This window comes from Crocodylus porosus, unplaced genomic scaffold (assembly GCF_001723895.1).
Source record: "Crocodylus porosus isolate Cpor-Errol unplaced genomic scaffold, CroPor_comp1, whole genome shotgun sequence".
NCBI classification, from domain to species: domain Eukaryota; kingdom Metazoa; phylum Chordata; order Crocodylia; family Crocodylidae; genus Crocodylus; species Crocodylus porosus.
Window position 1 is genome coordinate 19,898,733 of NW_017728949.1, and position 27,342 is coordinate 19,926,074.

Consider the following 27,342-nt stretch of genomic DNA (forward strand, 5'->3'; position numbering starts at 1 on the left):
CTGGGCCTGATGAGAGGGAGGAGGCCCAAGCCTCCCCTCCCCCAGCTGCTACCATGTCAGGCAGGGCCTGCTGCTTTCCCCCCACTGCCGCAGTGGGCCGGCTTCTTCCCTGGCTTGGGCTCGGTCCCCCACACCCTCTCCGCTTTGGCTCAGAGCCTGTTCCGCTGCTGGGTCGGCCCGGTCCTGCTGCAGCAGCCTGGCTTCTCCCCTCGGGCCCAGTCCTCCCCCGCATTGGGCCCAGGCCTGCTCATTCCCTCCCCCTGCCACTGCTGCCACAGCGCACCTGCTGTTCCCCCCCCACCGCCATCGCATCAGGCCCTGTAGGTGGCAACAACACAAGGGGTGGGAGGGTGGGCTGAGGCCAGAGCTGGTGGCCCCGCCCCACCCTGTGGCAACCCAACCCCCCCTTCCCTGCGCGTGCTGCCGCCACTATCATCTGCAAGGAGTAAGGAGGGGGCCACAGTGAGCTCTGGTGGCCTTGCCCCCCACTCCACTCCATCATTGCTACCTGCAAGGAGCAAGGCAGGGGGCAAGGCCAACACTGCTGGTCTCACTCCCCCTGTTCCATCTGCTCCGTTGCCCCACCTCAAGGGAGCAGGGCCAGGGCGACGTGTAGGGGATGCATGTGCACCCCCTGAGCGCGCTGTTGCATCCCCTGTCAGCCCATGCTCTCTATTTAGCTGGTGGGCAGGGGACAGGCAAGAACACCAGTGCACCCCCTGAAAGTGCTAGCCAGAGAGCAGGGCTGCCAGCAAAAGTGGCTGTGCTGCTTCTGGAAGTGGCTGCAGGAGTTCCAGAAGTGGCATCGCCGCTTTTATGATGAGTGAAATTGGCCATGTTCCCCCTCCCCCCCCCCATCAGTGGGATTGGCCACCAGGGGACCCCCTCCCCCCCAGGCGCTGACTGGGGTCGGGGGGAGGGGAGGAGCACATGCCCCACCTTGCCTCAAGAGGCACCAGACACCCATGTTTTTCAGTCAATCAGCGTTCGAATAAAGCGTTAGTGAATAAAGCGTTATGGACAGACAGGCAGACAGACTTAGGCTTTTATAATATTAGAATGATATTGACACATTTCTTTACTTCCTTATCCGGGAGGTAAACCCAGGTAACTCCACTCCCCCACCCCACAGGTTTAAAAGCAAACACACGAACAAACCAGGAACCACATTGATTTAAAAAATAGGTGACATTTTGTTGTGCAGTTGGTCCCTGAAGTATTCTACAGCCATACCCTGAGAGAAGCGCGCAACTGCAGAGTGCTTTAAAAGTGCCAGATAGCACGACAGTCTGAACATTTATTATATGGGGGTTTGGATGAAGGTGTTCCAAAGCAGAGTATTCTTTAACTTCTGTCAGTCCCTGCTTGGACAGGGCTTGGCTGATGCAGTCGAACCCTGATCCCAGTGCTGTCTGCAGACTAGGAGGGGGAAAAGGGAGGGGAGGGAGCTTGGTCTGGGATTTGCCCAGCCTGTGCTGGAGGGTGGGGCAGATTGGAACCTCCTTCTGCCTCCCTACAGGTGCTTGGGTGTAGGCCCTAGGGAAGAGAGGCTACAACATGCAGCCAGCTCCACACTGGATTCTCCCCCAACCAACCCAACAAAGAACGTCTATTGGGTTGCGGGGAGGGGCGTGGTTGCTGAAATGACATGAGTTACAGCGGGGAGCTCCACATCCATCAGCACCCATAGATGTTGTGCAGGGATTTCTAAAATGAATACATTTAAAATAAAATGCAGTAGAACCTGAATATTTTTTGTGTGTGTATATAGGTGTTCTGTAACCTGCTTAACTCACAATGGATTGCTGGACCGAGAACAAGCTGCTCAGCTGATTACTGTGCCTTTTATGTGCAGCTGACTGGAGAAGCAATGCCCTTTGAAATAAAAGCTGCAGCAAACAGCTGTACAGTTTGCAGCCCGTCATCTTCATGTGACATAAAGAAACTGAATCCTGAGAAGAATCTAGTTGTACTATATACAAACCATGTTTTTGGACTAAAGGTGCATCAATACATTGGTCTGATATCTGATTGGCACTGATATGAAGAAAATTGAGTATATCGGAAATTGGCCTGATGTGGGTGATTAATTTGTCCGATAAATGCCTGTGCATGTGCGCAGCCACAGCACAGCACCTAGGCAGCAAGAAGCGCAGCCCAGCAGCATTGAGAGCTGCATGCAGCTGGTAAGTCTATTGTGGTAGATGAGGAGGGGGGAGGGAAGGTGTGTGGTGGGGGGGCAGATAAAGCCAACCCCCCTTGCAGTGATGGAGGGAGTGGCGCTGGGGCAGGGGCAGGTCCTACCCTGCGAGGGTGGGGTGGGCTGTGGGACAGAGCCATGACTAGCCCAGGGGCACAGGGATGGGGATGCAGCTCCCACTGCTGCGCACACCTCTGGAGGGCATGTGGAGGTGTGTGCCCCTGAATCCGGGCAGGGTGGGGTGGGCTGCAGCTGTGGGCTAGGGCTGAGGCTGACTGGGCTCTTCCTGACTCTTGAGGGTGTGGAGCTGGGTCTGCATTGAGGGCAGGTGGTGGCGGCGCTGGGAGGGGGGCCATGGGCGGGGCTACGGCAAATTTTGGGGTTGCTGCAGCCCTCTCCATAGCCCCCTCCCAGCACCACTGCTGCCTGCCCTGAGCACAGACTGGCCCAGCCCTCACTGGGAAGAGCCCCACACAGTCCTGGCCCCAGCCCACAGCAACAGCCACCCCACCCACGCCCCATGCAGATCTAGGGACACCCCCCTCCCTTTCCCTGTGCCCTGCTAGGGTGCACACAGTAGCAAGAGCTGCTCCCCCCCTGCATCCCCCAGACAAGCCATGGCTCTGTCCAGCACCCTGACCCACCCTGCTCCAGCTGGGCAGCCCCAGCCCCACACCTCCCTCCCTGCAGGGGCTTTGATCTGCCCTGCCATGCCCCTTCCCTCCTCCTCCTCCTTCCCCTTCCACTACAACAGACTTACCAGCTGCATGCAGCTCTCCATGCTGTATCAGAAATCGAATCGATATTGGCCGATATGCCTCCTTTAAAAACCAGCTATCAGTATCGGCCCCCAAAATCTCTATTGGTGCATCCCTATTTTGGACATATCCTGGCAAAGCGAGATTCTAATGATCTGAGAAACCTCGTTTGATACAGGATAGAATCATACTTAAATATGAGCAATTGAATATGGTCATGAGAGAAAAGAAGAATCTAACTAATCATTCATTTTCTGTAATCTCATTTTATGCAATTTCAGTGGTCACTAATTAATCTGCTATTCAAAGCTGGAAGTATTCCAAAGAGAAAATGCCTGGGTTTAACTCACTCCGAATAGGACAAACTGGGCTAAAATGTCTGGAAGGCAATTGAACAATCCATTGTTTAATACACAGATCATTTCAGTTTAGGTTTTACCAGTTTTTGTTTGTAAGCTTTTCAGAGTCAAGACCCATCTACCGTTACATCTGAACAGCACATGTTGCCACCTTCTTGATAACAAAGCATCTCAGTTACCATAATAAAAATACTAAATAGCAAAAATTCTCATCTGTTAATGAAAAAGTCTAATCTGTTAATTAATATTTATTAAATTGTCAAGTCGGGTCCATTAGAGGCCACAGGCTATCAGATTTTTAGCAGAAAAAATTAGAGAAGCATGAATATTTGTGGAAATGCAGGAAAAGACCATATTTGTTCTCAATACAGACAACATTTAATTTGCCAAATTAAACATGAAATACTTTGTAATACAAAAGTGGATTAATTTTGCAGCAGACGTACTGGAAATTAGCAGTAATTAGGGGGGGAAATGCCCCCTCGGTAGAGCGAGGGGCTCTATAAACAGAACTGAGTTATTAGAAAATTTTTTCCAGAAGCTATGTAAGCTGTTTAAAGCAATTGTAAATTACAGCTCTATCATATTTACTGGAACATTTAATTACAGCTGGCTTTGTTCTTAATACACATTACCTTGGTATTAGTTAACAAGTGTTAGAAGACAAATGTGAATGTGCAGTAAACAACTGTATACAAAATACAAATGAATACAAGAATTTTTTTTGTTTTCATGGGGATAATCTGTTCAAGTCTTTCCATTTCCTCATGTGATTCTTCAGAAGTAGATCAAGAACATTATCAATTAAAAGAAAATTTAATAGCACTGCAAACAAATGTGCTGATTAAGCATGAATTGTCTCTAATTTCAAGGTGAACACATTGTGTCTTGTATGTATGTGGGCCTCAGTTTGACAAGAATACGAGCTGCAGTAATTTGAGGCAACCAGCAGCAGAATTATTATATGTCGTTATTTAAGTGAGAAGCAATAACAAACACTGGTTAAAATTTACAACAGTAAGCGACTTATTTCACTGTGTTTTTGTAATGGATGATACAAAAGCAAAGTAGGACATTAAGAAAGTTATTTACAAAATGAAAAAACTTATTGCATACTGTTTTTGCATATGATATCCAAATATTTTTATATATTTTTCTCCTCTGCCCATTAAAAAAATTACTTCTATTCTTATCCCAGAAAAATCAGAGACCATAGGAAAGTAGGGCGGGAAGGGATCTAATGAGAGTTTCTAGGCTAGCCCTCTACTCAAGGCAGGATCCTTCTTGACTAAACCATATCAGCAAAGTATCTGTATAACTTGCTCTTGAAAACTTCCAAGGGTGCAGATGCCACAGTATTACTAGGCAACCTGTTCTCATATTTTACTACCCTCATAGTCAGAAAGTTCCTCCTAATCTCCAACCTAAATTTCCCCATGCTGAAGTTTGAGGTCATTGTTCCTAGTCCTGTTCCCAGTGGTCACTGAGAAATGCCATCCCCTCTGTTGAGAACCACTGGATTAGAGATTGCTTCTTCATAATACATGTTTTCTACAACATTTTGTGGAGAAGAAAAGTTCTCGTTGAAAAATGAACATAGATGGTTTATAGTACCATAATTCAAAAGTGACACCTGTTATATTTAATTAAATATTCAGAGTAAAGATGGATTTATAAAATACCCTTGCTTTTCAGGTTTAATTTTGACAGCATTATAGCAGTCAAGTTCCTTACTCTGTATATGCTTTACTTCTAAGAGGAGTAAGGCATCAATTCAGGACACCTAGTCTTAGTTTCCAGTTATACCATTAACTTTTTTTCTGATCTACCTACCTTACCAGAGCCTTTCAAGTTAAATTCGTTAACATGTATTTAATCACAGTAAAAAAAACTTAACTGGGACTCGCAAATAAACTTGAGTCATTCATCTTTGGTCAGAGTATCATTATAAGAATACCAGATACATAGGTTGTGCTCACCTGATAAATTCCCATGCAGTTGTGAGAGGTTTTCTAATACAAAGCCTGTTTCTGTTTAACGATGTGTTCATTCTGTATCCACAGTATTCTGGTTTTCTCTGGAGAAATTAATTTTTATTTTGTGAACAAAGCCTACAGCCCTACCTTTTCTTCATCAAAGATGAGGTTTTTTTTCTGTATAACAAAATTCTGTTGAGCAACTATAGGTAGAAATTCTGAGCTCTTTATGTAGTTCATACCTGTAACATGGTAGGCTTATTGTGTCCCCATACTCTGTTTTCACCTTTGTTTCCTCTGCATAGTTCTGTTTCATTTCTGTCCTGCCATGTCAGCATATTACTGATGTGACCTGGTCGGTCATCCAAGCCAGAGTTGCCCAACTTGTGGCCCTTGGGCCACATCTGGCCCCTAAGGAGTTAACCTGTCATTCCTGGTCCAGTGCTTCACCCTTCACCTTTTCCTTGTTGCTGTCACTGGCATCTCTATGCTCCCCATCCCTCCTCTAGCTTCCGCTGCCTGCCCCCAGCCCTGAAGCTGGGTAGCCCATGAAGCCGAGGGAGCCTGCACTTGGGAGGTTTGGGGGGCTTGGAACCCCATGTGGTGCTGGGGGGGGATGATGCTAGAGTACAGCTGTCTGCTACATAGCCAGTATGGGCTGTGTGTTCGCTTCCTCTTTCTGCTGCCCCTGAGATCTCTGGGATTTGCAGTCCACAATCACAGCAGCATGACTACAGGGTTGCTCATCACTTCTTCTTCCTGCTTCCAGGTGCCTCTGGGGTTTGTAGTCCACCGTTGCAGCCACTAGTAAGCTGGGAGAGCAGGGCAGCTCCATACTCGGGGGAAGGGGAGTTTAACCCCCCTCTGTGGCCTGAGACCCAGCCATGGTTTTCCTGGGGGGGGGGAGCGGGCAGTGAGCCACTCCTTACTGCTCCAGCTAGGGAGCAGGAGGGTAGGGCCAGCCTGCTCTCTAGAGCAGACAGCACAGCCCAGGCCAGGGCTGAAAAGCATGCTGGGATACTGGTGCACTGTGATTTAACTTGAACCAGGAAGGGGTCTGGACAGAAGTTTCATAAATTGGTTTGACCTAAATCAGTTAAGTTTGCTACTGCATTCAGCCAGGTTTATTTTAAACTAGTTTCAGCCATTTGGAAACTGGTTTATGTGTACTGAACTTCTGTTCCAGGTTTAAACTAGTTTTTGATCACTTAAGCTAGTTTGTGTCCCTAGCCTTAATGGACCATAAGAATTTCTAGTTCCTGCTTCACACCATGGAGCACTAGAACTTTGTTTTGAAACATTTTGGATATTTCAGACTATTAAGGGAAAAATAGGTAAAATAGATAACTCCATGAAAATGCCTGTTATTTTGCTGAAACTAATTCTTGTAGATTTATAGTTAATCTTTTTATTTAGACCAAAGAGATTAGTATAATAGGTCATAGTTTCTCAGCCTGTGGTATGTGTACCCCTTGGAGTATGTGAGACATGCAGGGGGTACAGGGGTACCCCAACACTCTCTCTTACCCTCTTTTCCTCTCAAAACCATGGTAAAAAATTTGGTGCACTGTGTATTGCGCAGTGCTTTAAATTTCCCATTTATAATTTGATGGGTTGGGTTCAGCCCTCCTAGCTTTGGCCTACATCACCTCTAGCCCAGGTACATACTTGAGTTGTGCACCCTGGTATAAAAGGTGGCAACCCTACCCACACCAGATCAGAGATCTGTCATATCACGGCCTTACATACACAGCCCTTTTTCCAATATATGGCACACGTTATTCTGTAAATATAAAATCCCCTGGAAAATTGAGTTTTGGGGTACTTATTAAAATTTTCAGAAGTTAGGGGGTACTTGCTTAACTTAAAAGGTTGAGAAATACTGTAATAGGTAATTGCTTTTTATATTTTTGAGAACTGTAAATATTTTCCTTTACCTCATGGATGTGTATGTTATCTTTGCTAAGCAAAACAAATTATTAGTATTGAAATGTAAATACAAAACCAGAAATTGTAAGATACATGATTTATGCATTTAGTCTTTACAGAGGCATACCTAAGGAAAGAAGTTGATGCAGAGCAGATGTTCCAGTCAAGGTGATAGGAGGAATGTCAGTATTTTGGGCACTAAGACTTTGAGGCTATTATATTTCAAGGTGGTAAATTTGAAAATGTGCTTTGATCAAATGAGGCAGAACAGCTGGCATACTTAAATTAACCATGGACTGAGAACTCATTGACATTGTGGAGGTGAAGGCCACATCTTATTCAAAAGTCTTCAAACAACGTTCTTTCCTGGTGCAAATTCAAAATCTTTCTAGTCTCCTGCAAGCATAATTCCTTCAATAACAGTTGACACTTTCTTTGTCAGGAATCAAAGCTTGATGAGTAATATCAAAGACTTGCTTTCCTTCAGTATCTGTATTTCAGAGCTTTTGTCTAATTCTAAAGAAATTATAACTAATTTGGAAAAGGAAAGAGAGAGAGAGGAAATAATGCCTCTAACAATAATGAAGAATAGGAATAAAAGAGGTGCCATGAGGCATATGTAAATTTAAACCTTGGTCCCCTACTATTTAATTGATTCATGGTTATAAAATGCTTCGAGAGCCTAAGATGAAAAATTTCATACCATTATTTTAGAGGTGTAGTAGAATCCCATGACAGAGGGTCCTAGGCCTCAGTGATTTTTTTTTTTTCCCTTTCCACTCTCAAAAGGCCATTAGGAACAGCATTATAAGCTAAAGTTTAAGGAAGGCAGGCAAATAGATTATAGATTTTTTGAGACTCTGGAGTTAATAATCTTAGTCCTCTGCAAACAGATGTATCCTATTACGCATACACGTTTCAAACTCCTGTTGTCAGGGGAAAGCCCCATGGAAAAAAAAAACAAACTAAATAGCTCATTCTCTTCCACAGTTCTCTCCCTGTTCTCCTTTTGGGTTTTCCCCCCCTGTTCCTGGTTATATCATTTATTTGGAAAATACAACAAACATGCAAAATGACTAGTAAAGAGTACTTAAATAATGCCTTATTCTTTGTTCCGAAGCAGGAAAGTTCAGTGGAGTGATGACAATTCATGCTTACTGTGGTTCAGCCTCTCTGCTGTAAATTAAACTAGTATGATGAGACCTGCAGAAGACTTCTTCAGGCCTGTAACAGGAGAGCCAGTTATGCTAGGAAAAACAAGGAGCCTTATTTTCTATTTATCTTTTCCTCCGGTAGTTCTTTATACCACTGCAAAGGGAGCTCATTCATTTTGGTAGCTTTTCACATTCACTTTGCACAAGTGCAAATGACTGAATGTGGCTTAGACCAACAGAAGCTCCAAAACAGCAGCTGAGGCTCAGACTTGCTCTGATACAAGAATTTGTTGGTCTGGTGGAACAGTTGCAGCAAATTTGACATGAATTAAGAGAATTATGGTCCAGATCCATACAGGGTATTTAAACATTTAGCTCCACACTGTTTGCAACAAGAGATAGGAGCCAAAATACCTTTGTGACTCTGGGCCTGTATTTTTGCATGGTGCTGTACAATATTAAGCTTGTTAAACTTTAAAACCCCATCTGCACTTATAAAGGCCAAGATGAAAATACTTCAGGGCATAAAAACCAAGTGATGTCAAGGAGAGATTTCCCCCCTTAATGTTATTGCACAGTTTGATCTTTGTTGTGCCTTCTTTTGAGGAATCTGCTTCACTGTTTTGAGACAGGAGAGCAGTGGAAATGGGTAATTGGTTTGCTCCTTTATATTTATGTCTGGTACGCTGGTTCAGTGAAGAAACAGACCACTCCCTTGTGTCCTCTGTGTGTCCAAGCTCAGCAGTTAAGCAGCTTGTAGGAGTCCTCACAACATGCCCCAGCAGCACACTCAGGCTCTGTCTTGAGAGACCCTTAGAGCAATGCTGGAACATTGATGATGGGCCCCTCTCAGCTGTCTGTGCTGTTTAATTGCTAGTCTTCTGTGTGCACTTAGTGAGAGTGGGCGGCTGGACTTGTTTCTTGGCCATGTTCCTGGGCTCATCAAGGAGGCAGTGTAGACATGGCCTTTTGAAATCCATGAGGTTATCCTCCAATTATGTTTTTTGATTTCATTCTCTCTTGTATCGCAGAATAAACAACAATTACTCACAGCTTTGTCCTTACCCTCTATCATATTTATACAATTCAACTGCTTTGTTTTGGAGTTGCTTAACTGTGAAAGGAATCTAGTTCAGTTTTTATTTTTAAAATAAATCATGCACCGTCCTTTCAGCTTACTCAGCATCCAGTGTAAAGGTAAGGCCATTTCCACTAGCAAAATCTTAAATTGCTTTGGTGGTAGAGATATGTTTCTTGTTCAGCCAGTGATTTTTTTTTTTTTTTCCCCCTCCCCACCTCACCTCTTCCCATGAAAGCACTTTAAATTTGACCTCTATCTCAGTGATATTTAGCTTAAAGCATGCATCTTAGTGCTAGAGAGAATACAGCTTTTTCTGATCACTTTACAATAAATCCTTGAAGTTTAATTGGATAGCTCTGAGGTGTAGAACATTTTTGTAAGAGAAATCTTTCCTGTGAGTTGGATCTGTGTATCTGAATCTTTCCACTGACTTGTTCCTGATACACTGTATTAAGATGAGAGACAACCTTTGATAGCTCCTTCTTTCCAGTACATTGCTGATAGAAGCCATGTCATGTTTTTCAGCTGTTCAATAATGTTTGATAGATGCTGGATAAAGTAATGAGTTTTTAGTCTTAAAAAGTTGCAAGTAAATTATTAGATTTTTTTTAATGTTGACTGCTTTATGTTGCACTTCTGTTTTACAGATATGTGGCACAAAAATATGACAGCATCTTTTTAAAAAAATGCATATTCAGTTATGGGTAGTTAATGGAATGTTACCACTTTTCAGAGTTTTTTGAGCCAGAAACTTGAACTGTATATTCAGCTTTGCCTAAAGAAAGGTAGTAATCTCATTCCCTTTTGTTTCACTTTTCATACAGAGGTGTGCACTAGAGTGCAACAGTTAAGTAGCTGTCAAAGGAGATACAAATACGTATACATCACTAAACCAATGACTGTCTTGTTTGTAGCACGAATTGTTTACATGGAATGGAATTGTATTTCAGGTGTAGACCCATCCCTGCAAGCAGAGAACAGAATCCCAGGCTCTTCACAAGCCACAGCTGCTGTACCTAAACAGCAAAAATCACGTTCTACCAACTCAAGGGATGAGCGCTTTCGATCTGGTAAGAAAAATCAATGCAGCTGAAATAAAATGGGTGCCTACATAGTAGCATTAAACCACTAAAGAAGTGCAGACCTCAGACTTGAGGAACAAAGTGATGAGCTTTTTATTTTTGAAAGAAGAAGATCAGCTAACCACCCCCAAAGCAGCTTTTTGTATGCACACATAGGCACTGTTTGCTCAGATCCCAGATGGAGAAAATCATGAACACACATTTTTGAGTTTTTCCTTTATTACAGACTTATGCCATGCATAACAATTTCCATTTGTATGACAGTCATGTGTCCTGCCATTGGAGCACCCTCTGTTAATATTTAGACCACTGAGGATTTTTTCACATGAGGAATACAGAATGATCATATTTACCAAAGTTCTCTTTCATACATTTCCTGACTCAGAGCAATTTTACACAAGCAAGGGAAACGTCACAATGGATATTCTACCTTAACATTCAAACAGGTTTCAATGCGATAAACCTGTTTGGAAATTTTTGTGAAAATACCCATATCCTTGTCGCATCCTGTTCCTATTGTTACTGTTCAGGTGGCTAAAATACATTGTATTTTTTGTGAGATTTCTTCTCACAATAGTGAGAAAGGCAGGTGCTTTTGAAAGCCTTTCTTTTATAACTATCGACAGGCTTCTGGTTGAAGGGGGTTTTTTTCTTTGCCATCAAGGATAACTATGTTTTGGGACTGGAGGACAAAAGAATCATCTGGAGGAAGTCCTAAATGCCCCACATTTAACTAATAACATTTACTAATCCTCGAGTCACCTGTTGCTTTTAAGTGGTTGGTGCCAGTAAGTTAAAGCATCATATTTGCACAATTGGCATTATATGGGGAAAAAACATAACCCTGCTCCTAAAATCAAGGCAGTATATCTCCCTGAGTTCTTTACAACTAATTGAAAGAATGGTTTGGATGGACTATATAAGGAAATATAGAAGAAAATAAGTGTAATGAATTCTGCAGGAATGAACTTCTCAAGTTTAAGGGTTTAGCATATCACACAAAATGAATGAGATGAGATGCTTAACTTTAATGTATAATTTAATCACTTGCTTTAAATTTATCTCTTTTTGTATTTCAAATGTGTCTGCAATGTAATATTAGTCAGTAACTAAAATATTAATATAGACTGTAGAGGAACCTTGTCATTGATCAGTATCTGAGAGAAACAGAGCAGTAGGTATCATCCTTAGTTATAGCTGTAACTATAAGAAGGCCTGGTGCAGTCTGATTTTGTTCTGGCGGCAGAACCCAAAGGATCTTCAATACTTTCGTATATTTGTGAAAGAATTCAGCACAGAAGCTTTTTTTCTCTATGTGAATGGGTGGTGGTGGATGATCTGGGGGGAACAGCTTCTACTAGAACATTCATGCATTGGTAGGGGAGTGCTACTTCTGAAGGGCCATACTACTTACAAATGCCATTGGTTACTTTTATTTACTCTTTGAACTTCGATTTGTGTGTTTAGAGGCTTGTTCACAATAGAATTTGTCATTTCTTTTAATTTGTTTCCATTTAAAATAACGCTAATTATTCACTTCTACTATTAGCATTATCATCCCATCTTATGTGCTTGGTTACAACACTATAGTACTGATCTCTCTAATATCTCTTCCCACCAATGCCTTTCTATGCCTAATCATTTTACTCGCCCATTCTGAATCCTTTCTACATCTGCTTTATTTTTTTTTTGTGTGTGAGATGAGCAAGATGGCAGTGTTCTAGATGAATGGATATTTTTTTGAGTGGTTATAGTTTAGTTTAACCTGTATGTGAATTTAAAATTATTCTTTTTTTATGCTCATCTTGAATTCAGTTATACGTAACTCTGGTACTGTAGATGTTTATTTCACCAGGAGCAAAAATCAGAGGTTGAGTAAATAGAGATTTCTACCATTTGTAGAGTAGCAAGGATGAGAGAGAATGTTCCTGCTTCCTTTTTGTAGCCAATGGGGTATGGTGTTTCAATTGTATATGGCACTTTAACTAGTGGTAGCAAAAGGAAAGGAAGAAAAACTGAAGTGCAGAGGAGGAAAAGAAAATGGATACTAAAATTCAGTAAAAGATGCTGTGGCATAGGTAGGGCCTGGTTTAAATGGCAGTTTTGCATTTTTCATGAAAACGATGGAATTGAGTGTTTTTTTGCCCCCCCCCCAAAAAAAAAAAAATGATTTGCAATGAAATGCCGTGATATGTCCGCTTGCTAGGATTTCCTAGTACTTGGCACTGACTTGGCACTGGCCCAGCAGGATGCCTACATGTGAAGCAGAGCTAGGGGCAGCAGTGGATGAAGCTGAGGGGTAGTGGCTCGCTGTGTGTGAGTGCTGCCTGCCTCACAACTCCTTTATTTCCCCTCCCTCTGCACTGGACAGTTATGATCCCTGCCCCCAGCCTGGCACTGGGGGCTGGGCTTACCCAGCCAGATGACCCTAAATCTGCCTCCTCAACCAAAGTGGGGCGGGTGCCATGAAAACAGCAACTCCTGCCATGATTGAGCCACAATATTTGCCAGCTGGGCCTGCAATTTAAACCAGGCCCTAGGCATAGGTATGGGAGGTAGGGAAAGGTAAAAAGGCAGATATGGAAAGTGCTGCTCAAGGATGAAACTACATAATAGATGCTTTTAAAACAGTAAATTAAGTTGATTGACACTATTGCAATTCAGTAAAACATGCACTGAATTGTATACAAACTTTTTTTTAAGTGGAACTAGGGTACTGGTTTTCAACCTGTGGGGATCCACAGACTAACGGATCCACAAAAGATTATTATGATCAATCAAAAGTATGTAAATACCCACACTTACAATTCAGAGGGGCCCGCACCTATGTTTGAAATTTCCAGAGGGGTCCTTGCTTCCATTCAAAACATTTTAGGGGTCCACAGCTGAAAAAAGATTGAACTCATTCAGTGTTGAAATTAATGAGTTATTCGTATTTTTTATTTTCTAAAGTGTTATAGAACTTTTTGAAGCTAAATGAATCAACTAAAAATATAAAGTAAATCAATACATTGTGGGAGGGAAATACAAAACTAAGCAATATCTGTTCTTCCTTAACCCTCTCAGTAGATGACTTTTTTTTAGTAGCAAAGATTATTTTAAAAGACTGACAGTGATTTCCTGAATAACTATACTAGATAATTTCCTTTTTACTTGGGTACTTGATATGAGAAACTTGAGTTGAAGTAGTTTCTTGACTATTTAGATCTTAGTGGCAGAACATACTCACTGTCATAAAGCATTCTGTTTCTTCAGAATTTGAGTACTCCTTTTACTTTTTGTTGGTCGGAAGTGGACTTGGTTTTATCTTCTGTAGTATAGAAAAATTCTTGTGGAATCATGTATGTTTGAATTGATGCACACACTATTAAGACTTTCACATCCCCCAGCAGGGACGCATCGTACCCACTGGGACATATTGTCACATGTTGGGCTGTAATTCACTGCGCTGCTTATTAGTGCATTAATGTTTGCTTCTGGGTGGATTTGTTTGGAAAGATGCACTTTTTATTCTTCTTGCTAATTCCTCTTGAATGCTTTAAAAAAATCACAAAAATATAAAATATATTTATAATATATAAAATAAATTCAACTAAAATGTTGTTGCCTGTGTCATTTACAAATGTATTTCTGTATGAAAAAGGTGCTGCTAGGAAAGCATATTCTGCAGAATTTTAATCTTTGATTTTGTATATACATTATTTTTTGTTGCTACAAAAATAACTTTCCAAACACTGAACTGAATAAGCAGCCTTCCTGAGCAACTGAACAGCAGAATGAAATTAAAAAGACTGTTAGGTATCACTGAGTAGAAGTTTTTCTGAGCTGTAGTGAAATTTCTATGTCATTTTCACGATGCTGCTATTCAGTGTTGGTCCTCACTGGTGCCTGGAGATGTGCACTGCAGATGGGCATAGAAGAGGACCAGTGGTTGGAGGAGGGATGTAGATTAGAATAGCAGAGATTTTCCCAGTGTTGGTGGAATCAACCTCCTGTTTCTGTTGCCTTTGACTGAAACTATAATGCATGTTCTCCTTTCTGTGACCTGACTTAAGCAAGATTTTACCTCCTACACCTATGAATAGCCTGTACTAGGAGGCTTTCCTGGGGCCAGTCTGCCATTGGCCTGCCCATCTGTTTCTGGGCCAACCACCCACCGCCTCGCCTGCCACACCTTGTTGTTTCTTAATTGGTTCCAATAAGGTGGGAGGATGCCCATTCTTGCCCTGATGCCAGAGGCACCATCTGCAACTCCATTCCTTCCCTACAGTGCAACCCAAGCCTTGTAGATGGCATCCAGGTGACAATGCTCCTGGCCTACAGCCGGACCAAGCTTGGCCCTTGCTGTCAGGCCTCAGACAAACGCCCATTCATACCACCCTCCTCACACTCCACCCCTCTCGCAGGGTCTCTTTCACTCATTGAGAACTTGTACCACCTTACTTCCTCTTGAAGCAGGCTCCTTTGGCCATAGGCTTTACCTTGGGTGGCAAACGTACCAGCTTTTGGGCCTCTCCTGCGACCCTCTCCAGGATAGTGGCCAGCCAGTTACCCAGCTGGGGCCAAGTTTACCCCGGCCCCTCCCTGGGGCAACTCTATACACACTCACATACACATCCTGGGCTCCTAGCCCTATGGTTTTTCTGTCATTGGGGATCCACATCTCTGCCCCCCCAGTGAGGGCTCAGGTGGCCATAGCTGTACCTGGCCCCACCTAGATCTTGCACCCACTTTGGGCTCAGGTGGGTGTAACCATGCCTGCCCCCCTTGCACCCACAGTGTTGTGGGGGCGAGGGGCTAAGGTGCCCTGATCTGCCTTTCACTGGGGTGGTAACTGGCCTGGTATTTCCTGGGGGCTCCTGCGCCACTAGGAACCCCACCAGGCCACCCACTCCTGGCAGGGTGCAGTTTTAAGTCATGCCGAGGCCCAGGAGCCTCCAAACCATCCTCTTAAGCTCCTGCCCTTACCTCCAGGATATTTTGTACAGCCTTTCAGCCAAGCGATGGTTTTGCCTGCCTGCCAGCAGGGAATTGCTCTGTTTACATAGGCGGCCAGAGTTCTAAAATGGGCACTGTAATCAAGCACCTGCCGGCTGTTTAGCTCAGTCCTTAAAGTGGCAGGCACCAGTAGTGCCCTGCCACAGCCACTGGTCCTGTCACTATAGTTTGTTGAATCAAGTGAAGGTATCTGTAGAGGAGTTGGAGAAAATTTGAGAGCATTTAAAGGATAGGTGCAGATGTGATGATCATGAAGAGAAATGTTGTTGGACTTCACAGGATTTTTTAGAAATAGATATGTAATATAATATGTCCTCAAGAAATTCAGATTGTTCTTAGGCATACAATAAAATTGTAAGTTTGGCATCATGCAGAAAAAAATGTGTAAGTTTAGGAATATAACTTTTGCTATATAATATAGGTATCTTAATTGAAAGAACTTTTCATGGTTGCATTTTGTTCAACCATGCGTACTAAAGGAAGACAGAGTCTGGAAGAGACCCTGTCATCTGCCAAGTTCTGCCATGATTAAATGGGTAGATATCATGTAGTATTATGTTAAATCATTTCTCATCAGATTCCTAGCAGAAATACTTCATTTCTGGATTTAAGGATAATAAGCCTATAATTTTAGCAAATCTTCAAAAGTCCTGAATTTGAGGATAGGTCCTCCAGTTATTAAATACTTATTCATTGTACTGGCACCTTCTGCAGCACAAAGAGTATTGCATATGGAGACATGAAAAAAACTAGAACTCTTGGTTCCAAAATGATACCTCTTATTAGACCGACTGGAAAATGGCAAGAAAATTGTCCTGCTAAATCTTTCAGCAATGTAGTAGGGTTAGATGGCAATAAACACATTTTCCTAGGGTAGCAGATTTTCAGTTCGTTTATTGTTTAAAAAAATGAATAAAATCCATTAAAATAAAAATTGATACACCTTAGCATATGGGTTGTTGATGTGTTTGATCGAAAATAATTTTTTACTACTGTTAATAATACTAACTCTGCATGACTGTAGAAGATAGGTTTTGGATTTATGCATCTCACACCTAACTGTCTGTCATGTTCTAATCATAGCCAGCAATACAGGTGGCAGATAACAACTGGACTACCTTTGACACATCCTAATTGACAGTGCTTTTTAGGTTTTAAAAAATGTGTTGTTAGCCTATGAACTGAGCAAATGTGTTATGGAATCATTTAAGCAATAAGAAATAGAACAGCCAGAGAGTAAGTGCAGAACCTCTGGATGTTTTTACATGTGCTGTGGAATGCAACATGGGCACTTTAATTAGTGAGCTGCGCTACTTAAGTGCCGGCACATCATGTGCATCAGTTTTGCTGCATGTCCCCTCACTGAAATAATGATAGTGGGGCACTTTGAACTAAAGCTCATTGAAGGTGTTTTATTTCAAAGTACCACCCCCACCACTTTTTCAGGGCAGAGACATATAGCGACACTCATACGCATGATGTGGAAGGCTGCCGAAGCGCTGCAATTTCTGTACCCCAGGAGACTCTATTTCCAGCACATCAGAGCAGGCTCTGCTCATGTGTATAGGAGCTCTCTAAGTTCTGTTCTTAGTGATTCTTTGTAACATCACTTAAAAAAAAATTGATTCAAGCATTACAGGTGAATGTACATTAAAACATGTTGTTAGTAGTCTTGCTAAGTTTCTCAATCAAAGGAACAAAGATTTGCGCTTGTAATAACTCTAGCTTCATTGATTCTGAAATATTTGCTGTTTGAGTGATTGATGATTAAATGTAAGTATTACTTATGATAAATTAAAAACAGTGTAGTTACTGTTGTTTGGCTTTAGACCTTTGTCTTCTCAACTGTCCCATCAGAACTGAGAAAATGCTGCTGCTGTTGAGACTGGAAACATACCGTATCAGACTGAATAAGTAACTTGTGGTGAGACAAATGAATGTTTAGACAAGAGCTCATGCGTGCACATTGTGAATTTAAAGTATTAGTATTACATATCATTTATGACACAACACTTCTAATGAAAATGGAATCTATGCTGGCCATAACTGTTTTGTTTTGGGTTTTTTGACCTGTAAACTGAGCAAGTTTTATATGGAATCATTGAGCAATAATTAGTTGGAAACAGCCAGAGAATGTGTGGAACCTTTTGAAGGAAAATTTACTTTTTCTTCATTTCTTTACTAATCCTTTTTTTTGTTGTTGTCTTTGTTTCTGTATAGATGTTCATACTGAAGCAGTACAAGCAGCATTGGCTAAATACAAAGAAAGGAAAATGCCCATGCCTTCCAAAAGACGTTCTGTTCTTGTACACTCATCAGTAGAGACATACACGCCTCCAGGTACCTAATAAGTCAACATACATAAATATTGTTGGGCAGACTTTACATTATTAATGTAATAAGTGAATGCTGCTGTTTGTCCTACAAGTTGGGTGTTGCAGAAAGTTTTATACATGCAATGTGAATGTTGATTCCAGTTCCAAAATTTAGGTTGGATTTGATCCCTGGTAGTACTACTTTCCACAAGATTTTGAGTCCTCCTTCTTAGCAGAATTATTGCTAAGACCGACATTAAAAACTTCAGTACTTTGTGGTAAATAATTGTCTTTCATAGGCCCAGAAGACTGTCTGTGTCATTTGTAAAGCTTTATTCTGAATGATGTGTTCGTGGCAAAAATATGCCAGAGCTTTGTAGATTCTTTATTAAACATTTCCTTTTCTTCAGGGAACTGTGGAAAATGCTTTAAAAATCGAAGTTTAAAAAAAATCCTCTTTGCTGTACTGGAGGGTAGCCTCCTATTTGGTTTAAAACATCTATGGTTCATGCCTAGAGCTCATCATGTGCCATTCATTTCTGAGGCAGTCTAATCTAGTATATAATTTAAGGGAAAAATCCTACTAATTTTTAAGAAAGAAAATATTACTTTTGCCTTCTTGCAGCGAGTCCTCCAAGACGAAGAGAAACGTTTTTCTTATGAAGATGCTGTGTTACTTAAGTTAATTAACGTTGACTGTCTTGTATACAAATTATATGACCCATCAGGTCTAAAGTTAGGGAGGAGTAGCTTGTTCTTGGCATGATTTTGTTTTGTATGTTGCCCAGCACTAGTGTCACAGTGACCTCTAGTGCCATCACCTATCTGTTCCATTTCTTACAACCATCGATGGCTGAGCAGCCTTGGCCTGATATACTGCTGTCTCCTTTTTTTGCTGGGCCTCATTATTCTTTTCCTTCTACAGTATTTCCTTATAAAGGAAGTACAATTTTTCCTTTAATGCTTGCATATTCTTTGTATAATGATCTTTTGCCTACCATTACTAACAAAAATGTACTTGCAGCAGTCTGAGTTTGTTCTCTTTTTTTTTTCCTTTTCCTTTTGTCTTTCAGATGTAAAGAAGCAACTAATCCAACTTTTAAAAAAAAAGTCCCAAGTGGTGGTGGGTGATGTCCACCATGTTAAAAAATATTGGTAATAATCTCAGGAAAACATAACCAAAGCCATGTTTACTTTAGGGAAGGGATTGTGGTTGCTGGGGGTTGGGTATGGTCTGTGCTGAATGCGCCTCTCCTCTTATCCCACAATATATTTTTTTAACGGGTTAGACTTTGGGTTGGCCTTGATTGCTTTAAAGATGCAAGCCTTAAGTGAAAGAGTCCCCAAGTGCATATAAAGCCAGCAGAGGTATTTCATTCATCATTTCATGGGAGAGGCTCTGAAACTTGTATTTTAGAACCCTTGAACTATCCACAAGCCTATGTAAGTATTTGGAACCTCGGTAGCGTAAGTAGCTTGTGCCAGAATAGAGATGGGCATGGCTGTGAACACTGAGCTTCCATAGAGCAGAGCAGCAGAGGTTTATGATGATAGAGAAACTAGCTTCAATTTTCATTGTTTATTACAGTGGTTCTCAAACATTTTAAACTCAAGGCACCTCTCCATAACCTTTGTGAATGGAGCAGCGCCACGTTTCAAAAACTAATTTCTTACAGCATTTGCTTCCTTGCAGAAGGGCTGGGCAGCAGCTACAGGGCAGCAGGGCAGGGCAGGGAGGAACCTGAGCCCACTATTATCTCCTCATACCTGGTTATCATTTCACACCTCAGCATCTTTCAAAAGATCTCACAGCACTCTGGTTGAGAACCACTGGCTTATAAGGTCAGCCATCCAGTCCCCATTTCCCTTAGGGCTGACAAGGGGAATTATTAATAAAGATGCCAGGTTGTATTTTTAAACGTGGATTTAGGATTGTTCATGGCTTGGTGAGTTCCTTTCTTCAGTGGTAATCAGAATTTAGAACCCTACTTCTAGGAAGCATAAATCTCAGTTTTGAAAAAAATTGGGACAAATAGGCTTTTTTAGCTGCGTGAGAGGTTCTCTCTGGCTGGGTAGTCCTTCCCACCACCATATGGTCACATCAGATGCATTGACTCAGCCTTAGTACTTTGTATGTGTACTGTACCAGGAAGCTAAAGCCTCCCAACTTACATGTAGTGAAAGGAAAGTTATCTGGGATCTCTAGTAACAGTAGTGCTGCAACTAGGGGAAGCTGATGGTTTATGGGACTTAGGATTGGTATTATATAGCAGGACAAAATAACCAGACAAATTCCATGTCATTAGGAAATCAGGCCAACCATTTGAAAACCCTCGTGACAGTGGTAATGCTGCTACTGCATGAATTCACAAAATACTTAATGATGTTTCTACAAATGATATAAGAGTGTTTTTGTTTCTTGATGAGCAAATTATGTAAGCAAAGAAGTATATAGTTTTGGAGGGAAGACGCAATAAATTCCACTTTCTGGAATCACTAATATGTCATGGATAGATAGTCAGAGGCCAAGCTTGTTTGTCAGAGACAATGGAGTGCATATGAGCCTTGATAGATATGGCTCCTCCAAAAGGCTTTCTTACTTCTGGACAAGATGCAACATTTGGAATCTGGCCAACTAAATTTGTCAGTAGAAGCTTCCATAAAGAACTGTGCTGAAAAATGTTGAGCATCCTGGCCACGGTGATGGTGGTTAGTCCTAGCATACCTACATAAGATACCATGGTGAACCCTAAAATTTCAGTGGTTACAAGGCACACATTTCCTAGGCTGCTTCTGAATGACTAGTATTGCAGAACACACTAAAGAGAAACTTTATGAAGTAGCTTTATGCACACTAATGTGTTTGACCTCTCCAAAAACAAATTTTTTGTCAAACATTGCAGATTGCTATGCGGTTCATCGCACAGTCCTGACCCAGTCATGCCACCAAATTGATATGAACAAACATGGAAGAGTTGACCCATTCCTTTATTCTTTCTTGCAGACAAGAAATCATCCACAGGTTGGATTGTGTTAAGCATAGTTTAAACTGAGACTGTAGATTCTCTTTCCATTACCTGGACTGGTTTTTATAATACCCATGTCCCTTAATAGGTGAACAGCTTTGTTTTTTTTTCTTCTACCCACCTTGCCGCTCAGCAGTGCTCCTTTCTTTTTCCTCCCTCTTCCCTACTCTTTCTATTCTGAACACTATTTTCTGTTAGAAGCTCAGCTTTCTGCACTCCCCTCTTAGTATCTGATGAAGTAAGCTGCTGCTTAGGAAAGTTTATGTATCTCTGATTTGGTTAGTCTGTAAGGTGCAGATCTACTCTGCCATTTTCCTTCTCTGTTAGGTTTAGGATTTGACAGTTTCTGTGAAGACATTGCTAAATGCGCCTAACATGATTGCACAGTATAAATGGATCATTAATATACCTTCCTAAATGCACCTTAGATCTGGTGGTGGTATAGTTTAAAAACAAAAGTATAATTTTATTGCCACTTCTGTAAGTACAAATTTACTAGTGTTTTGTATCCATGTCACCAGAAAGACTTTTTAAAGCAATGTCTTTCCTATAAGTTTGAAAGTGGAATTGTATGCATGTGTGTCATCTGACTAAACTCAGAAAAAATGTGTGTATTTGGTCTAGTAACACCTGTAGTTCAATGCAGATGTATACTGTGGTAGTTAGTCCTGCTGCACACCTAATCACATGAAATTATGACTTTCCCTGCATTTAATAATGTGTACCATCTTCCAATCAATACAGTTCCTAAAGTGTTAAAGCTGAAATTTTGTTTTATCAGGTTGTCCCAACTTTTTGAGAGGACATGCCGGTTTCAGCAGAAAAAGTTTGTGGATACAGTCCTATGTGGATAATTTTTCAGACCCCGCCTGAATACTGCCGTTCTTTACGGTTGGGTTGTAGGCTGCTTCCCAGATAGCACATTTATGAGCTATTTGGCTTTCTGCAATAATCTACGATAAAACATTTTGTCTCTATTTCTAGTTATGTGGAGCATTTGGGACTTGGTGGTTTTGAACAATTCCATTATAATCTTTCCATTGTCTGAAGTTAATGTTATTCCAAGCTGAAGTCGTCGTCTTAATAGTTGTAAACTGAACTTTCTCATATAAGAAGTCAGTTTCTCAGCTCAGCACAACAAAATTTCAGAAATTAATTACGTAAATTTAAAATCAAAGGCAAAATTTTTCTAATGGTGGTGCTAAAGCTTCCTTTACTCAGTTGATCATCCTCCTATCTTTTTTAACATGTTTGTACTCGTCTTGCCAAGTCTTTTCTCCTCAAATTTGGTGTGAACTGCAAATTTAAATAGTGTTGGATGTATCTTTGATCCAGTGGTTATTGGCTTCTACAGGTAACCTCTCATCAGCTTCCATTGAAGAGTTTGTAAAGTAACTATGCACAGTTTATCAAGACTCAGAATTTAGCTAATTGTCACAATTAATTACTGTTGTAATTGTTCCTATTCTACACTTCATAATTTTTATATCATATCTGGAATATCTATGTAACCTAGTACTTTAAGGGGCGGAGTTGTTTGTCTGTTATATTTTCTTCCTTTAGGTATCATTTATCTGCATTTTTTTTACTTTTGTTTTAAAACACATATTAGATTTTTCATTTGTTTTAACCAAAATGCTTTTAGCTTTTTATTTTGACTTGTGTTTCTTCTACTTTTGATTTTCTTACTTTGTTATTCTATGTTTGCTCTTTTTATAGAGCAGCTTTCTTAGAATTTTACTCCCAAGTATGGGATATTGTCAGAGTAGAAGTCTTTAATGAGAAATCTGCATATCTGAAACCTTCCTTCTCAGAAGACATAGCTGTAATAGACCACTACCTAAATCCCTTTGTATTGGATGGAGAACTATTTTATTTCATGAAATTCAGTTTTCACCTAGGAACAGACATTCAGAAAGCCAGAGCCTGAATTGATTCAATCTTTTCAAGTTAGTCTAACCTGCCAAAGTTGAACCAATTTGTGACTGTACAGACCTTCCATCTGGACTCAGGAAATGCCAGCATATGCCTGCCATTGCTCAGGCCAGGCACTGGGGGGCGCTGCAGTGCGCTCTCAGCTGCAGGGAAGCTGTGCTGGGGGGCGTGTGGCCAACCTGGGCAGTAGCCTTAGCTGAACTGGCCAGAGAGGGGTTTAATTCTCCACTCCCTGTCCCACGAGCATGGACCTGAGCTGAGTCTGCCAGGTATTCCCTTCTTGCTGCTGCAGCGATGGGACTAGGTATGGCCAGACGCCGGCCGGCATGGCCCCTAAGGCAGAGGAAACGGAGTGTCTGGTGGAGGGGGCAGAAGGGGACTTATTCTGCTGCTTGCCCCAAGCAGGTAGTGAGTGGTGGTTGGGGTGGGCAGACCTGGCTGCAGTCCCATGGGAGTAGAGGGGGAAATATAACTCCCCTCCCTGCCCCTTATCCTTCAGGGGCCATGCTGACTGGCTTCTGGCTGTATCCATCCGCACTGCTGCAGTAGCAAGGGGGGAAATGCCCAGCAGATCTGGCTCAGGTCCCTGCCAATTGGACAGGGAGGGGGGAATTAAACCTCTCTGGCCAGTTCAGCCAAGGCTACTTGCTGGGGCTGGCTCTGTCCTTGCCACTGGAGCAGGCAGCTCGGGGAAGTGCAGATCTGTGCTGGTGGGACAGGAACAGGGGAGGGAGGGAATAAACTTCTTCCCTGCTCCATTCTGGGCAAGGGTCTGGCCAGGCCCCTGTCCCTGCTTGGGCTGGGGAGCGGAGGGCCAGGGCAAGCCCTACTCTGTTGGAGCAGAGTCACACGGAGCCCAGCCCCTTGGGGACTCTGATTTAACTTAAACCAGCAAGGGGTCTGGGGCAGACATTGCATAAACCTGTTTGAGCTCAGTCAGTTAAGTATGATATTACCTTCAATCAGGTTCATCTCAAACCGGTTTCGGTCAGTTTGAAACTGGTTTATGTGCACTGAATGCCTGCTCTGTTACAGGTTTTAAACCAGTTTTTGATCACTTAAGCCAGTTTATATGTAATGTTTTTCCCTAGCCCTTTTGCCTAAAAGTAAATTAAATTTGTAGATATTAATAATTTACTCTGGCCCCACTACAGAGGTGGCTGTAATGGCTCCCGCTAGAGTTGGCAGCCAAGAGCTTTAAGCTATGGGGGTTGACCAGAAGTATTCTGCACAAGGCATGGACCCAAGAATGGTGATCTATCACAGCTGTATCCCTGCAAAGAGTAATTATTATAGATAGAGGGATTTATTTTAAATAAAAATATCCTTACTAGGCATAAATGTGTAACTTGAGCAGAAATGGTTAGGTCGTTAAGATCTGCAAGTTTAGCTTTGACGAGGCCACAGTTGAATGCATTTGGGGATATTCTTTACCAGAAAAGTAATCTCCAGTTTTCATATATTTTATACTATGCAAGAACTGTTATTCTGAAATTACTAAAAATGTTTGTTCTCTAGGATTTTCAAAAATAAAATGTATTGTTGCCAAATATAAACTAGGACTGTTTATGTAATTCCATGCCAAAACTGTCTTAATAGTGCATTGAAGTTGAACAATTAAAGTGTTTTAAGATTGAGAAATGCCAAAGTTGAGATTACTGTAGGAGTTTCTCAGAAAAGACCCATGTTCCTGACCTGCAGGCTCTCTAGGGCACATTAGGAAATCCAACAGTCAGAACGCTTACAGTGCTTGTGACACTCAGTCAAGAAGAAGCCTGGCAGTCCTACAACGTTTAGTCAAGACTGAGGGAAGGGACCTACTAATCATCTGTAATCCATGATAACTTTTGTCTTCCAAGGCTAGAATGTTTCCTTAGCCCTTTCACACTGTAAAAACTTGGCAGGGGCCCTTTTTAGGCCCCATTTGCTTTGGAGTCAGTAGTACCCCTTATTTTATCCCCAGTTCTGCGTGTAAATGAATTTAGATTACTGACCAGGTGGCCATGAAGCTTAAACCATAGAATTATGTACTGTGCGCCATTTTAGTTTTCATTTTATGACTTAATTCCCTATTTTTCACTAAAGTCAAACAAGCCTTACTACTCTGACCTTAAAAAAAAATCTTCTGGCTAGAATACAAGTTTGGAAAATTTTAGTCCAAAAACAGGTTTTGAAAATGTTTTAAATGACCCATAAGCAAATAGTCAAATGGAAGTTTTTTTTATCAGATCTTGACAGCGGTAAATTCTGTTTGCCCCCATTATAATTGTAGACTTGAATCAGCTTTTTCATATAATCCCTAATGCACTGCACTATGTGATTAATAAATATACCTTTCTGATTGCGTTTTAAATTATTTTAGTTGTAGTGAGACTTAAAAATATAATACACTTAGTCTATTGAAATTTGTTACTTTTCAGTTAATTAGCTGGTCTATGGCTGTGCTTTATTCAGTAATTGTTTTTATGAATCTGTTCAGAGATATCAAATAGTTCAGTGGTTCAAATGGAAAATGCTGAATCTGATTCTTTACCAAGGTGTTGAGTTCCATCTATGCAGTTGAAAAGTAGATAGTGTTTACTCTGTTTGTCAGGTGTGTGTTTTTATTCTAAGTGGTTACTTTGTATTTCAAAGAGAAGTGGGTTTATTTAAGCAGGTTTTATTTGTCATTCCAAAGAAAGCAGTTAAATGAAGTATGTTGCTTCAAGGGTGTTAGACATTGTTTTTCAGTGATTCTGTATAGAAATTATGCACTAACATGAAAAGCAGGCAACTGAACAGAATTTACACATGTGAATGTGCCATATGCTTTAATACATGCATCTCATGTTTAGCACATGAGAAAAGCCAAATGAAGAACATGGAAAGACTTCATGTTCCCGTTTATTGGGTCATTCCTACATTACATGCCTGTCATCATTATTTTAATCACAGACACATCGTCTGCATCAGAAGATGAGGGCTCGTTACGTCGGCAAGGGCGGATCACCTCCACTCCGTTCCAGAGCCATTCCAACGTAGAGCCCTGGCTTAACCGGGTTATCCAGGGCTCCTCCACCTCATCCTCTGCATCCTCCACCTCATCCCATCCAGGAGGGAAACCTGCTGCTGCTTCCAATACTGCTACTGCCACCGCTGCTGCCACTGTGCTTGCAGATCTTATGGCACACGCTCAGCTAGGTTAGTAACAGAACTGCCTGTGTGTGGTTAAAAAGAGTAAATTGTTAGAAAGACTGAAAAAGTATTAAGTTTGTATAAGTGCAAGTCAGGTATCTCTTGTGAGTGCTTTGCTTAGTAAGCAGTATTCACAAATAGTGTTAAAATGTACAAACCACAGACCGGGTTTTTGGGGGATTTTTTTTAACTTTAAATAGAAACAGTTGCACTCTAATTTTAAATAAGCATTCTCTTATAAAACACTAGGTTCTTGGTAAATCAAGCCAAGGTTACATTTCTGAGAGATAACAAACAATTTCAAAATGTAATATCAAATGTTTGGTGCATGTCTTCTGATCACCACTCATTTAGCCCAAGTAACTAGGTTCTGTTATTCAAAGGTGATTCAGCTGGATAGCTTAGGAGAACAAAAGGTTTGCTGGAATGCAGTGAAGGGTTTATATATAGATTTGGTGCTGGCATAGATTTGTAAATATAGATTATGAAAATACAGTATGTACACAACCATGGGTTTAGATTATGAGCAGAAAGTTTTATGCATCTGTTTGTACATGATACTTTTTTGAACTGACGTGAAAAATGTAGCAGTATTTGTGGGAGAATATGTATGCGTATCCTGTGTTCAAATAATAGATCTGCCTCATCTTCAAGCTTAGAGGGTAGAACTCAGGTTAAAATGGATATGGGTCAATCCAAAATACAGAATTTAACACCTTGCAATTTGGGAGTTCACAGGTAGAGAGAGGAAAGTCTGATCCTCTGTTCTGCAAAATTATCCCCTTTTACCTCTCCTGGAGAATGTTGAAGGTTTTTGGTGGGAACTTCTGTGTAACAGTGTGTGCAGAAATATAATAATATTTAAAAATTTGGGGGGGCATGTGGAACAATAACTTTTTAGTACATTTCCAGATCTCTTCAAGTTTAAAAATAATAATTTAAATTTTATTTTGTATTTTGTATAGCCCATAGTTAATAACTTGAAGTTCTTGCCTCATTCTTACATGAGCGAGACTCTCACTGGAGATTCTTAATCAGTTAGCTTTTCTCCGAAGTAGACCTTGGGATTTGGTGCTCTCCTTCCTGTTTAGGATTTTGTTTATACAGAGCTCTTAGCATCTGTGCATTATAGTGACAGATTCTCTTCAAAGACTTCAGTGTAGTGTTCCTGCTAAAACCAAGGATTGTTAGAATTGAAATCCCTCAGTTGTCTTAAAGACAGAGATTACAGATATTTCTTCAGTACTGATTAGCCATTTAAACTGTTTGGAGCAAAGATACAGTTACTAAGGCTGTGCAAAATGAGCCCCATCCGATTCGGATTCAGAATCAGCCTGAATCAGGGACAGCGATTC

At 41.3% G+C, this 27,342-nt stretch overlaps 1 protein-coding gene across 2 annotated transcripts in view; it reads left to right on the forward strand.

Moving 5' to 3' along the window:
- The window catches only part of DIP2A (disco interacting protein 2 homolog A), a 131,041-nt gene that overhangs the window by 34,866 nt on the left and 68,833 nt on the right, over positions 1 to 27,342 (forward strand). The window contains exons 2-4 of one of the 2 annotated variants that reach the window (XM_019554131.1): positions 10,408 to 10,527; positions 17,758 to 17,877; positions 25,748 to 25,993. In XM_019554131.1, coding sequence (XP_019409676.1) covers positions 17,811 to 17,877; positions 25,748 to 25,993 — 313 coding nt within the window. In that variant the 5' untranslated portion in view covers positions 10,408 to 10,527; positions 17,758 to 17,810. The remainder of the gene's footprint in view (positions 1 to 10,407; positions 10,528 to 17,757; positions 17,878 to 25,747; positions 25,994 to 27,342) is intronic. The other variant, XM_019554130.1, reaches the window with a different exon arrangement.